At 32.4% G+C, this 15,945-nt stretch overlaps 1 protein-coding gene across 3 annotated transcripts in view; it reads right to left on the reverse strand.

The window, feature by feature from the left end:
• Positions 1–15,945, reverse strand: part of ANKHD1 (ankyrin repeat and KH domain containing 1) — a 111,616-nt gene that overhangs the window by 10,713 nt on the left and 84,958 nt on the right. For all 3 annotated transcript variants that reach the window (XM_016214130.2, XM_016214131.2, XM_016214129.2), the window contains 12 exons: positions 11,756–11,901; positions 11,485–11,596; positions 10,639–10,784; positions 10,202–10,344; positions 9,573–9,786; positions 7,874–8,049; positions 7,500–7,662; positions 5,738–5,833; positions 5,159–5,275; positions 3,187–3,361; positions 1,964–2,420; positions 1,348–1,494 (listed from right to left, as the gene is read on the reverse strand). In XM_016214130.2, the coding sequence (XP_016069616.2) occupies positions 1,348–1,494; positions 1,964–2,420; positions 3,187–3,361; positions 5,159–5,275; positions 5,738–5,833; positions 7,500–7,662; positions 7,874–8,049; positions 9,573–9,786; positions 10,202–10,344; positions 10,639–10,784; positions 11,485–11,596; positions 11,756–11,901 (2,092 nt within the window). The remainder of the gene's footprint in view (positions 1–1,347; positions 1,495–1,963; positions 2,421–3,186; positions 3,362–5,158; positions 5,276–5,737; positions 5,834–7,499; positions 7,663–7,873; positions 8,050–9,572; positions 9,787–10,201; positions 10,345–10,638; positions 10,785–11,484; positions 11,597–11,755; positions 11,902–15,945) is intronic.

Here is a 15,945-nt window from a genome sequence, read left to right on the forward strand (position 1 = left end):
TTCATACTAAATAACAGGGACTAGTTTATCAATATCAGCAACTTATACTTAGCAATAAAGAATAAAGCCTCGGATTTGAACTACATAAAAAGCAACTCCCAAGTGGAACCTGGGACTTCCACTTGTGTGTGAGGTGAGTCAAGCCAGAGAGAATACTAGAGGCTGATACTGGGATCTGAAAGGATGGCCCAATGGCCTTGCAGGACTATCAAAGAAACCTAGTGTTTGCTGGCACAACCAGATGAGAAAAACACCCATTATTTTCATGTGGTCATTGGTAGGCCCTAGGATTCCCCCTTTGAGGGAGCGATCTTTAAACCTGAACTACTCTTTCCAGAAGAATACCCAGTGGCAGCTCCTAAAGTACACTTCATAATCAAAATTTATTATCTTAATATAGACAAGTTGGGAAGGAAATAGTTAGATATTCTAAAAGCTAGAGCATGGAATAGGCTATGTGTCATGAATAGTATTTATATCAATCTGATCAAGTGTGCATCACATCTCCTATTCTGCCAAGACTTCTTCCTTTTTTGTTTGCATTTATGGAAACAAAGTCTTAGAAAAATTACAGAATAAAAGCCCAGATACCTCAATCCTTTGGTGATTAAATGTACAATAGCAAATCTATGTCTGTCCTGACTCTGGTAAAGAGTGAGCAGAGGCTCGAAGTATCATTTGGATTGTGTGTAACATTTAAAGCAGCAGGTCCTCTCTGCTTTTAGTCATTTTCCCTATCATGGCTTAAGTATTAGGCAGTGTGAAAGTAGCTGCAGGGGTATGGGTGTTTTTCTTTCTTTCTTTTTGAGGAGGAAGGTGGTTTTGATTTTACAGGCTCCTTTCCCCCCTTTTTATGGCGATCTAATTGCATTAAAAGCAGTTAACCAGTTCTTCAGAATATGCTCTTTAGCCAAGTCTAACTTTACTGAAACGCTATAAATACATAAGCGTGATTGTCTGAACCAAAACGGGACCATTAAACAAACATCATAGCCTCACTAATAACATTGTGACTTTGCTGTCAGTGTAGAATCTTCCCTTTAAGAAGCTTGTGGCCATTTTGTATGGTTTGTAAACTTCTGTAAATCTTGTTTTTAAAAAAATTTTGTTTTAATAAAATATTTTTTGTTATTCTAAAGCCAATATTTGTCTTTTTATATAAAATATGCACGCAAAATTTATATATTACTTCTAATTTTGCTTTAGCTTACTATGGATTTAGTATGACCCTATAGTTTAAAATAATAACCACATTCAAATTATTCATGAATTAACTGGATAACCATCTTGCAGAGGACAATCTGTATGGTCTATGAAAGTTAAAAAGGTAAGACTAATTCTACTTACCTTCTTACAACTTCTTTCCACCCTTCTTCTCTTTTTTGCCCCCTTTTAGGGCTAGTAAGATTCAGCTTTATGTTTGGAGAGTTTAAAGGCAATGACACTGACTTGTAGCTTGTTGATAAGGAATTAGGATTCACTTCGCCTTCAAGTCTGAGAAGAGAGAAATATCAAATCCAATAAAAGATTAATTTTAAGTTAGAAACTCAAAAGATTACTATTATGGACAAAGTTATACTGAAATATTTGAATTAAAATAAGACACATCAAATTATCAATAATTCAGAAAAAAATAGGACAAAGAGTCCAACATCTATTTTAGAATAAAAACGGATTCAGAAGCCAAAAGTTGTACTATAATCTATAAAAAATGACATAGTGAAAATCAAGGTATGCTAATATTTTCAACTTCAAAACAGAATCATAAAATTTTTTAATAATCTCATTTCATAATTAGCACATTATTAGGATACTGATAAATTCCACTTCTGAATACTGAAGACAGATAATGAGGTGGACTTAAATTGGTAACACCACTTGTGCTTGAAGAATAAACTTCAAATTATTGTGCCAAGCATGAAAAAAAACATAAGTGTCGAGTTAATAAATCAGAAAAATTTACCGGCTTTGAGTTTTAGAAGTGGCAGTACTCGTTTTTTCTTCTTGGGAATGGAGTAGCAGTGATGAGTATCTCCGATCACCAGAGGAACTCACATCCATAGTGAAGTTTAACTCTTGGCTTTTACCACCACTGCTGCTCTCACTGTTGCAATCTGTGCTGTCCAGATTATCTGAATCACTGTTCCCTCCTGCCCCACCACCTCTGGGTTCTCCATTTATTTTATTTTTGTCTGCCTTTTGCTGTGTTAAGGATATATGCTGTTCTGGTAATATTAAAGGTGCAGTAGGAGGGGTCTCTTTCGTTTTGTTCTTCTTGTTTTTCCGATTGGTGCTGGGGGTTGTCACCACATTGGCCCTTTTTTTCCCAAACGCATTTGTGAATGTTGCAGATGTTGCAGAGATTCCAATTGTGGTGGTGGTAGTTGCACTAGGAGGCTCTATGGGAACTTCTTGCTCCACTGAAATTATCAAAAAAGATAAAAATCACATTGAGAGCCACAGATCTCAAAACAAATTATTACAGATATACCTAATATTTCATAATAATTCAGTCCCTTACTCATCTTTTTCTTACACCAATATTTACTAGTAAATAAATCTTTACTGCTGTTAGAACAAATATGCTATATCATATTTTGATGTTTAAATTGGTATAAAACATTCATACTGTTAACACTCTTAAGATCTAAAATGCTAGTCTCATAAAACAAAAATCACAATATTAGTTTGAATTTAGGAAATTTTTCTAATAGGATTTTAGAATTAGAATTCAAATACAGCAAAATTATTTGCCTACTACAAGCACTGTCACACTGTACAATAAACAACTCTTTGAGAGTAATAAACACCAGCTCTAGCCTGAACCTTAATTAAAAATTTATTGGGGAACTGGACCTCTCCCAGTTTCCAACTGGGGGAGGAGAGAGTTGAGAAGAACCTGGCATACCTCTCTCATTATAATGATTTTAGGACGTACACAATGTTTTACAGGGTGACTTAAATTACAACTGAACTTCCTCAAATTATATGTTTGCCTCCCCCCTTCTGTTTCCCCGTATCACTTTACAATGTAAAATATTTAGAAATATTTACTGTAAGAGTCAATTGTCAATTTCAGATTAAAGTAACTGAATATTAAACTAGATTTAATTAGAGCAAAAGGCACTCAAAATGAAGCTGATAAACACCAGAGAATTTTATGCCTAATTCAAGGGCATTTCTCACCATCGTCGTCATTCTCCTCTTCATCTTCATCCTCTGGGAGCTCTGAACTCTCTTTAGGTTTGTTTTCTTCATCTTCCTCCTGCTTCCTTTTCTGCTCCTCTTTTTTCTTTTTTCTCTTTTCTTTTCTTTTCTCTCTTTTAGCTGCAAGAGCCTGCTTTCTGCTCTCCTCTCTAGACTGCAAATAAAGCAGGTACATCATATTATCAACAAAGCAATAATTTAAAATACAGAATGAAATGACAGTTTTGTTTATATGAGGGGCTTCTTATGAATATCAGTCTCAAAATACATTCATAAAAGCAACAAAAGAAAAAATAAATAAACTGGACATCATGAGAAATAAAAGTTTTTGTGCTTCAAAAAAACTGTCAAGAAAGTACAAAGACAACCCATAAAAAGGGGGGGGAAATTTGCAAATCATACATCTGGGAAGGGACTGGTATCAAGTATATAGTAGTCTCCCCTTATCTATAGTTTTCGTTTTTTGCAGTTTCAGTTACCCAGTCAAACCATATGGCCTGCAAAGCCTAAAATATTTACTATTCGGCATTTTATGGAAAAAATTGGCCGATCCCCTGTGTTAATGAGAAAGGGACTGAGGATTGAAAAAAAAGACTGTATATTCAATTAAAAATCATTTCATTACTCTATTGGCATAAATCCAATTGGCTATTTAGGGAATTGCTGACCATGTTCTTGGGTAGTTACACAAAAATAGAAATTAGAGACATGGATGGGACCTTAGTTGTAATCTAACTTCAAACTTCACTTTACTTAAAAATGAAGATAGCTTTTTTCCTTCTGATTTTAACTGTAATCAAGTTTATCATGGAGTACTAAAATTTATTTAATTCCCTAATTATTAAGACTTTAGGTTGACACTTTTCCCCCTAGTATAAGCAATGCAACAATGAATTACCTTATATACATTCACATCTTTGAGCATTTGTCTATTTACTTTAGATAAAATTTCGGTAAGTGAAATGGCTGGAGTAAGGGTCCTCACCTTTTTAATTGATTCATTTGTCAAAACAGCTCCATTAGTAGTTATACTAATTTACACCATATATATAAAAATCATACTAGAGTGCTAATTTTTTCACACCCTCACCATAAATAGCTATTACTAGACCTTTAAATTTTAAGTTTGACAGTCTGGTCAAAAAAACTTAAAATACTCTTTAACTGTGTATTTCTTTGTTTATTTACAAAGTTAGGCATTCTCCATTTATTTATTGAATATCCGTATTTCTTTTTCTGTGAAATGTCCATTTATGTGATCATTTCTTATTCTGAGCAAGTTATCTTTTTCTCATTGATTTGTAAGCAATCTTTCCTTCTGTTCTTAGCTTACAAGTTTTGCTTTATGTTTTTTAAACTAAGAATTGGTGTCAAAATTTTAGCATTTCTCAAAATGATCATATCTTTTTTCTTTCTTTAATTAATAAAATATCTTCATGTTAAGCTATCTCTTGCATTCCCAGAATGATTATGATTGTGGAGTTTGTCCTTTTAATATAAATTCTGGTTTCAATAACAACACCCTTATTTCTCTGTTAAGTGGAATGAGCCTCAGAAAAATGATCTTTTGATTTAACTTTTTCCATTTTACCACACATCCTAGGCCTTGAGACTTAGTCTTTGAGGATCTAATAAACCACTTTACAGCCCAGATCTTATAATAAACAAATGATTTGCAATGTTTTACTAAATTTCTTCTCAGACTAATGTTAAAAACACTTAGGCAATAAGTGCCATTTAGTAAATTGTGATCTACTTGAAAACTAGTCCCTCATTTATATGGTTCAAAATATTTTTTATGAATGATAGGTTCAAATTAAAAATTATAGTGGTTTGATAATCTATTAATCATTTCCTTTGAAAAATATTTTGTTAATATTGGTCATAGAGGTGACAAATTTATCCTAGATTTCAACACTTTCTAATAAGGAAAATTATTTTTCCCACTCACCTTTTCGAGATCAAGTTCCTTTAAAAGAATACTTGCATTCTTATTTGCTTCTGCAGCCTGCTGGTCTTTAGCCTTCACAATTGTCTCAACACATTGGTGACACTTTTTCAACAGTTCCTAGAGTGAAAAATGGAATTACGTCAGTATAGGAACACATAACATAAATAGACCAAATAAAATGAAATGATTAGTATACAAAAATCCAGGGCTTAAGCTCAAATAACTGTAAATTCACTAAACCAAATTAAGTTATCCTTTGAGTCTAGTCATGAATCAATCTTTTATTAAAATAAGGAACCATTTCCTAAAAACTTTACATGTTCTTAGAAAACTCTAAATCAGGCTAATGGTCTAGTAATAAACTCTTGCTGCAGTCACTGTAATTATGGTTCAGAAGAGCCAGGGAATAATTTATCAAAAGTATTATACTGATTCTCTATTTACAAATGGAGAAACTAAAGCACAGAAAGATCAGGTGATCAGTCTCACAGAGGACATAAGAACAGGTTGGTAACTGCACATTTTGGCACATAATTCCGCAAAAAACAAAAATGTGCTTCAACAGCATATTAAACCTACCTTATCTGTAATCGTTGCTATGTATCTCATGCATTCTATATCAGAAGGGAACTGATTGACTTCCTTCACCAAATACTGAACAACTTTTACATGACCCTGTAAAGAGTACAACAAAAAATACACAAATAAATCTCTTGACATTTTCCCCATATGCTTAAAAACTTAAGAGTAAAAGGCATAGTAATACTTTAAGATAGTTTATTAAATTACAACTTGAAATTATAAAAAAAGAACAGTGTTAAGTTTATAAACAGAAAAACATAAGTACAACATGCTCAGGAATATATGGTAGACCAAAAGACATTTCTCCTGAATTTAATATGCCCATTTCCCACTCAAAGTAGAAAAGTTTTTGTAAATTAGTCCTAAAAACAAAGAGGATGTTCTAGATTCCAAAGCATTATTTTGGCTCTCACCTTACTTAACAAGGTACACTGCCACCTTTATCTGAGTCCTATGGCTTGAATCTAGAAAAAACACTTTCTAAATGTCATTATCAGAGGCCCAATAATCTGTAATCAATTCTAAGTACATCTAATATAACATAGTCAAATGTGGATAGTTTCTCCTCCTACTAAGGTTCTAAGGCATCCTCAAAAATTAGTCTGGGGGGAACACAAAACAGAAAAGTGGTTGCCTCCAGAGTAGAGAATTAATTGAGAACAGGCATGATAAAACTTTCTAGAATTACGGAAGTATTTTATATCTTTATGGGGTGTGGGTTACATGGACATATGCATTTATCAAAACTAATTAAACTATGAATCTTATGATTTGTGCATTTCACTGTATGTAAATTATACCTCAATTAAAAGAAGAGAAAAAAATTGTGAAACACAATTAAGTCTAGAAAATATTTTAAGATTTTTTTCCTAAGACACATAACTTAGACTGCTCTCATTCAATGGCTATTTAGTTACCAGCTATTATGAGTTAGGTACTGTGCCAAACAACTGGGCATGAACAGTGGTGAAAAAGTCATGGATCTTGTTCTTCATGGATCTTCCAGACTAGCTGAGAAGACGGGCATTAAAAAAGTAAACATGTTTGAATGTATAATTACAAATTGGGATAAGGAAAATAACAGTGTACTATAAAAGAGGGCCTTTTCAGATGTTAGAGAAGAACTCACTGAGAAGTGACACTTAAAATGGGAGCAAAGGGGAGAGTAGAAGTGAGCCTGGTATAAGCAAGGGAAAGAACATTTTGGGAAAAGAAAATCAGTGAGAAAATGCCCCGAGGCAGTTAAAAATTTAGTGCTGAAGTGTAGTGAGCAAGGGGAAGGGTAGCATAAATGATTGGTCTGGGGAGGCTGGCATAAGCCATATTCTGCAGGGCTTTGAAGCTATGTTAAGTAGTTTACAGTTTATCATAATTGAATGGGAAGGCTTTTAATAACAGATAAGCGAGCCTTTATATTCATTTATATATATATATAAAATAACTTTTATGAAAGAGTCCACTCATTTTTGTTCCTCTTGAGGTAGAGAAGACATCCATCTGCACATATCTATCCTTAAATCTCATGTACAACAGCATTACAAAATTAGTCCAGACACCAACTGATCTAATAATAAAGTTGCTTGTAGTGAACTACCATGTAGCTGTTAGATTTGGCCACAAAAAGTGAAAATATAGCAGTGATTTGTGTATAGATATATAATCAATTATCCAAGGTCAATTTATCTTTCTTATATGGTTTTTAACTTAGAATTGATTTAAAATTATTAAATTTTAACCCCCTTCATCCACATCAAATTACCTTGCGAAATGCTGACATAAGAGGTGTGATTTTCCGGTTATCTGCTGCATCCACATCAGCACCTGCTTGCACTAGCAACTGCACCACATCAAAATGACCACCATTGGATGCCAACCAAAGTGGTGTGTTTCCCTTCTTGTTATGAACATCAATATGGGCTCCCCTATAAAATCAAAAGATGTTAATAGTTTGTTTCATATGAGAAGAGGCAGGTTTTTTCTATTTTTCTCTATCTTTTATTGTTTACAAAATATCATGCAAATAATCTGCACTTTAAAATGTCAGTAAGGTAGGAAAATTTTATTAGCTTTAATGGCTACGGAAAGTGAAAGTGATCGTAGAAAGTTCTATATATAAATATAAAATCTACCCACCTACTAATCAGGAGCTCACAAAATTTGTAGTGACCTTTGTCCGCTGCTATTGTTAAAGCAGTATCTCTTGAGGAAGGCACAGGGGGGGCATTGACATCTGCTCCTTTATCAAGGAGAACTCTTCCAACCTCTGCATACCCTCCAGAAGCAGCTTCCATCAAGGGAGTAAGACCAGTCTGTTTAAACCAAAAATTATTCAAATACATTAATATAACTGCTAAACAATTGACTTGTGTTTTCTATTTGTGATTTTCTCTCATAAAACAGCTAAGCAATATTCACAATCTTAAATTTCACCAAACAGCAGGTTAAAATTATTAGAATCAGTTAGACAAGCTAGAATGAATTAACTTATACCATACAATATGCTAAATTTTAAAAAAAACAATTCATAACTTCCATACTGTTACAAATTTACACATGAGACCATACCTTCTCTGTACAGTAAATATTAAAAATAAATAAAACGAAAAATAAAGCACAATGTTCAATCGGAAAACTTTTTTTAAGGTAATACTTTATCTGAGAATGCAGTCTGCTAAATAACTCAGGGCAAATTCTTGCAATCCTATTCAAACTTAGGTAAAACAGATTAAAATATCTCTTCATAAATTTTATTCATATGTCTTTTGTTCATTAGGCTCCAACATTTTTGCCAACAGACATTTCCTACTGGTACCATATACAAAATAATATGACCTCTCTAGGAATTCTAATAATCAAGTAAGCCACACTGGTTATCTGTAATATGAAAAGATAAATTGGATAGCAGTAAAGGCTCATTTCTCTTTGTGCCATGAAAAGTCTGAGGGAAAACTATACTTCCTTACTAAATTTTAAGAAATATAATTAATGAAATTCAGGGAGAAAATATGAGATTTTCGTTCAAACCCTTCCAATTTGAAATGACTACCAGATTTGCCATTGTCTGATTATAAAGAAGTCTACATAAGCTACGTATTTCTAGGTTCTAAGTACCTAACAGTTCTAAGCAAAAAAAGAAAAAAAGAAAAATCAAAACACTGATATGCTCCTACTTTCTGAATGCTAAATAGTCATGAAGTTATCAGAATATGTCATGGTCAGGTCATATTTTAGCTATCTTAAATTTATAATCTATGGTATGCAGTAATTTTTAAAAAAATTGACGTGAAAGAGAGGAAGGGAGAGGAATATTAATGTGAGAGAGAAACATCGATTGGTTGCCTCCCATATGAGCCCTGACCTGGGATCAAACCCGCAGCCTTTTGGTATATGGGACGATGCTCCAACCAACCAAGCCGCACTGGGCAGGGCTGTGCAGTAATTTTTTGAATGGGGTTTTAACCAATGATAAGCACATACCTCATTAGAGCTCTTTAAAAATGTACATTAATGCACTCTATAAAATAATCTTACTACAAAAAAAATCTTACTACAAAATAATTTTACTACATTCAAAAGTTGCATACCAGAGGATTAAGAGAGCCACTCAAGCCTGAGATTGAAAAAGTACTGACTCTATTTTCTTCACTATCCTTAAAAGTCATGAATGGTGATGATAGTGTGTCACTGACCACTGTATAGCACAATTCTCCAATCCTGCATTGGGCATCAGTTTTAACTTACGACAATTTAAAACAGCACATCAATTTGAGTTGAAATGACATTCCCTAATAGAAATATATATGAGGAAGTTGACACGTTATAAAAGCCTTACCTTTGCTCTATGTTCAACATTGGCTTTTCGGTCCAGGAGCAAACTCACCACTTCTGCTCGACCTTGGAAACAGGCCAAGGTGAGAGCTGTATTCCGATTAGTCTCTATTTGGGCGTTAATGTCTGAACCCATATCAAGCAACAATTTCACTGCAGGAACGTGTCCATTCATTGCAGCCAACATCAGGGGAGAAATACCTAGTTTACTCCCAGTCCTAAGGGGGAAAATGTGCTTAGAAAATTAAAATATTTACCTATTATTTTTTAAAAAGCATAGAGAACATAAAAGATGAAAATGTTTCAGTAAAAAGAAACCAATGAATGACTTTGTTTAGGCTAATAATTAGAAATAGGGAAATCTCACAACTTAAAACATAATTCCTATTTAGAGTTATAAATTTCCAACTATACATAACAAAGTACTTTCTGAAGGAGAATTCTTTAAAAACAGCGACTATAGCTGAAACAATCTGTGATTATCTGTAAGCACATTAGGAATAACTGTTGGCCCTTGCAGCTTTAACGCTATCTTAATTAAAAATGATATCTATCCAAATATTTAGGGGAAGATACTTATTCCAAGGAGTAACTTATTAATCATGAGTAATAAAACAGATAGGTGATAGATACCTTGAATTAATTTCTGCCCCAGCATTAAGCAGAATCTTAATGATATTAACATATCCTCCAGATGCAGCTAGACTCAGTGGTGTATAATCAGACACATTCCTGTGTTCTTTATTTGCACCTCGAGCCAGTAGCAAGTCTACCACCTACAAAGTAAAATATGAACAGAGAAATCCAGTTTACACCAAGGGTTCAACTTATAATTAATTAGACTTTATGTATTCAAAAATCAGCGTTAGAGAAATGGATTCAATTTCACATCAAGGAATTCAGAGTTCTGAAATCCCAATTGCATTGAAATGACGAGGTTGCTCTTTCTATTTGTCAATTGTTGAGTAATGATTTGCATTTCATGTGTGTTAGGATTGTGGTCCATTCACCACATACGTATTTAAAATATAAGCAAAATATTTACAAGATGAAAATTAACATTAACACACCTCCTGACGCCCACCAGAACATGCCAATGAAAGTGGAGTATCCTTAGTTCGTTCAGACTGTGCTTCTATATCTCCACCTTTATCCAAAAGGATTTCAACAACTCCAACATGCCCTGCTGTTGCTGCCAGGATCAGTGGTGTGAAACCTAAATCAGAAAATAAAAATCTCAAAATCTGTGGTTTTTAATAATTAAGCCCTTGATTTCATTTCTTTATTGTTTTAGTAAGAAAAAGTCTTTAGGCCAGATACTTAAACCCAATTAACATAAAACTGCTCTAAACCCTAATTTGTTAGTGACAAAAATCCATAAACATCTGATAAAAAGGAAATGCTAAGTCAAAGGAAACTATTAAAGTTTATACTCATAATGAACTTTGATACCTCTGCATACTCAACTTTTGGATTAAGGAGAAAGGAAGGCAACCACACTTGCTGTACTTCACTGATAATTTACAGCTGAATTTTTGGAGAATAATTAGGCCCTGTAGATGAACAAATTTGGAATTCCAGATTGAAATACACTTACCCATCTTTCCACTGAGATAGTCTAGGAACCACTTATACATAGTGAAAAAAACGTTTTCTGATGTAACTACACTCTGACTTTATTTTATTTATTTATTTTAATTGATCTTAGGGAGGAAGGGAGAGAGAAACATTGATGTTAGAGAGAGACATGGACTAGCTGCCTCCTGCACATGCCACAGCTGGGGATTGAACCTGCAACCTAGGTATGTGCTCTAAATGGAACTGAATCAGCAACCTTCTGGTGCACAGGATGATGCTCCAACCAACTGAGCCACACCGGCCAGGGCCAGACTTTATTTTTGACTGACATTCCTTACCTTTTTTGTCTCTGTGCTCGATTTTAGCATCTCGTGCAATGAGTACAGATACAAGTTCTTCATGACCACCCGCACAAGCTAGTGTTAATGCCGTGTCATGATTGCTCTCAGTCTAGAAGGGGAAAAAATGTTAGAGGTTTTTTTGTTTACAATGGAGTTATCAACTGAAGAGCAAATAACATTTTCACAGTGAATATGAAATGATAATTTTCTTTTCCAAACAAAGAAAATAAAAATGTGCAAATAAGTTTAAAGAAAGCAATATACTCACATGCGCATCAATGTCAACTGAGGGATACACAGGGGGCAATGACTGCGAAGCCACATTGCTTGGAGACTGTGAACAGGGTTCAGGTGTAAGACATTCTGTGGTCTGAGAGGAACTGTTTGAACCAGTGGGCACTCTGCTACTCACAGCTGAAAAACAATATCCATATTGCTGAATTTTACTAAAAAGGGTAAAGCCATTTCTATACAAAAAATATAGAAAACATAAAATTCTGTATCAGTAGTATAATGCAGTAGTTAAATCCCAAGCTTTGGAGTCAGATGAACCTATGTTTGAATCCCAGTTCCACTACTGACTTTCTGGTCTTGGGCAAGTAATTAAACCTCTCATAGTCTCAGTTTTCCTTATGTGTAAAATGGGGATGATAATAATACCCATCTTGTAAGGTAGTTGGAAGGACTACTTAGAATAATGCAGGTAAAATACTTAGTACAGGGCCTGGTACTGAATGCAAATATAACAAATGGTAGCCTTTTACACTGTCAATAGAGAGAAAATATTTTCCATTACAAAATTAAAGAAATTTTATATCAATTTGTAAAAGACATTTAGATAAAAATATCCTGAGAACAATGCAAAAAAAACGAGAACAAGTTAGAATATTTCTCACATACACAGCAGAGAGCATGTTGTTTTTTTTAAAAAAAAAATTCAATATTTGCCTTGAAAATTTGCCACAATGAATCAGTGTCTAAAAACTAAACTATTTTGAACATTGGAACTTTTATTTGGGATCTCTATATCTGGTGTTTGAAAACTTTGTTAACTGAAATTATATCTTTATGCTTCTGCATTTTATTAGAGATGAAGTTTGCCTCCTAAAGAGGGAAATACAACCTGTCTCAGTGGGATGCTGTGAGTTGTCTGTGAGATAATTTATGAAAGGCATTTAACACAGCATTTGGCATATAGTAAGTACTCAATAAATGTAATTATCAGATATTTTATGGGACTTTCAGTAGTATTATTCACTGTATTCAAAATAAAAACATTACCACTCACTCAAGAAGGAAAAATTGAGAAAAAACATACAACCATTAATAATATAGAAAAAGACACAAAGCTTCAGTGATGGCAATAAATAAACTTCTATTACCTGGACTGAATAAAAAACATATAGGTCCTAAGGGGAAGTATAAGCATTTCAAATGTTAGAGAATGTTTTCTCTCTAGAATTTTGACTTTGATAGGACTGGATCCAGATCACTTGCTAAGGAGTTCACAGGTGTGAGTGACTCAATTTAGTACATTACTTCTTTAAATAACAAATTTTTAAGATGTTCAGATATGTTTCTACATGAGCTGTCCTTCCCCCTCCCAACACCAATATACATAAAATTATCTTGGCAATATGAATTTCTTCAGCTTGTCACCACTTAAATATATATAATTTAACTATCCATTTACAAACAGTAATGATCATTATATATATTTGTTTCACCTATAAGAACATGCAAATGAAAAAAAAGCTTATATATTTTTTGTCACTTAATCAAATAAAAGCAGATATTAATTTGTTACTCCTCCTCAAAATAGCTGATATATTTGAAAACTAGCTCCAGTAAACAAGATACTAAAGACTGATATACAGCACCTTTATATTAAGATTTTTACAGTGGTCTCATTATTAACATATACCTTATTAAAGAGCTACTTTATCATTATTAATTTAATAATTATTAATTTTATCATTATTATGTTATATGAAAAACAGACATTTAAAAATTTTTAAACAGTTGACTAGAGTGCTGTTCCAGAATGTGATGTTATAAAAGACTTCGTCACAGAGTTGACTTTAAAAAAATACTTTTGTGTATTTAAAAACTCTATTACCAAAAATGTGTTGTCACATCAATTATTGTACATTTTCTACATTATTCTAGAAATTTTTTCCTCCTTGCAATAATGACAATCAGAAACATTCTATAGAAATGACTTTAATAGGATTAATTACATACAAATGTTATAAAGATAAAACCAGAAAGTAGCAAAGATTTAAAGGTATATGTGGAATAAAGGTTTTATTAAGATAAAATTATACCAAGGCTATGACATTTTTATAAATCCTAAATTGTTTCCTACCTCTGAACAAAATATCTCTAAAAATGATTATGATCACTATCACAAAAGTCACTACATAATTCAAATTAAATTTATGCACTATCCTAAAAAGGGGTGATAAAAGAACTCAGGGTAATAGTCTAGTTAATTCTTTATGAAATTTAAGATAGTTTTGTAGGCAATATGGAAGATAATAAATCTTACTGTATAAAAATCTCAGATACTAGGTGTACATACTAAATTGTAAGGTTTTAATAAATTAAATCATTATAATTTGTTTTACATAACAGTCACTATTAGTTTCACGTAAATAAATAAAAAGCTATAAGTAAATATTAACATCTATTGGAAGAAATTATTATTTAAACATTTTATTATAAATGCCCTCAAAAATAAGAGAATTTCCTAATTACTCTTTTATTCTTAAACCACATTGGCTACTACCACAGGATTATTTATAGTAAAATACTTTTGAACTGGAATTTGTTATAAGGGAAACTATTAAGGTGCCAACAGCAGTAATGATGTGCTAAAGTCACAAAACTACATTAAATCTTACATGCACATCAAATCTTAATATAAAAATAAGAAAAATTTTATTTAATAGAATCTAGAAGTTTGAGAAAATAACATCTTCAAGATAAATTCTGAACTTCAAGTTGAATCAGATGCATGCATATTACATCTAAAGTTCTGGTTGAACTGACTTTGACTCTTGTTACTAGCAACTAAATTACCATAAGCCTCAGTTTTTTTTAAACAGAAAAACAAGTGAGAAAGTACCTATTTTATAGGGTTATTATAAATAGCCCACGAGATAATGTGCATAAGCATTTAGCACAGAGCTTACTGTATGGTAAGTGCTCAATAAATGTGAATAAATTAATATTAGTTGAATTCTTGCCAATGTTCTTTATATATCAATAATGAAATTTTTACCAGACATTTCTAGAACTGCTCAATGGTCAAAACTATTTTGAATTTCTTTAAATTGCTTTGAATTTCCAGACCTCTGTTCTAGACATCTGAACTGAGAATCACTTGCTATTATGCTAAACTCTAAAAGTCCAACACTTTCAGAAGAAAAGGACTTGAAGAACTATGCTCCCAATCAAGAATTTACATACATTTTGCCTGGGACTATATCAAGTATGACACAAATTAGACTATCTACTAAAAGTCTAAATCACGATATTAATAAATTATGTAGCTACCTACTCATGATAAATTTTGAGAATAAAACGGCAATAAAGAAAAAATATTCCTATATTCCTAGAGTAAATTTATTGCAATTATAAATAAATATTCTCTAAAGTATAACTGTAAGATGTACAGTATTCTCCCCTTTATTAAATATAAGGCATGAGAACTAATTTAATTTAGATAAAAGTAATTACATCTTTGGTCTCACATACACTCCTACCAATTTCAATACATCATACAATTGTAGAATTAGGTATTCACCAAATTCATCCTTTTCTAATTTCTTTAATCTTCAATTAAAAAATTAAGAGAAACTTGGGATCAATTGAAATATTTTTGTATGAACATAATTTTTGTATTTATTGGCTGATTTACAAGTTAAGGCTTATTAATAAAAGAATATTGCACAATATGGTAGGCAAACTATCACTAGACAATGTCTACCAGAAATTAAATATTATTAGCTTATATTAATATTATATATAATTAAAAGATGTTTTCTAAATAAGCTTTTTGAAGTTTCATGTTAACTTGTAAAAGACCATTTCAATTTAACAAATAGTTCAGTGAAATAAAATTTGACCTCCTGTACAAAACCATCCGACCATCTGTTAATACTACCATAAAGTTCTTATCGACAAGTTACCTTTAGAGCTGTTTGTACATTCTTTAAAAAAACAAACAAACCCCAAACAGGCCCTAAGTTACAACAAAACTAGATCAATCAGTAATGTGGGTTTCGTAGCTGCAAACTGAGTATTTAATTAGGCACATTATAATGCTACTTAATAGAACCCTATGTCTTAAAAATGTTATTCCTAGATGACCAGTTTTATTATTATTCATAATCATACTTCACACTCCAATATATGCTTTTACCCAGATTAGAAATTAGAACTTAGAACTAT

This window comes from Miniopterus natalensis, chromosome 4 (genome assembly GCF_054644295.1).
Source record: "Miniopterus natalensis isolate mMinNat1 chromosome 4, mMinNat1.hap1, whole genome shotgun sequence".
Classification (NCBI taxonomy): Eukaryota; Metazoa; Chordata; class Mammalia; order Chiroptera; family Miniopteridae; genus Miniopterus; species Miniopterus natalensis.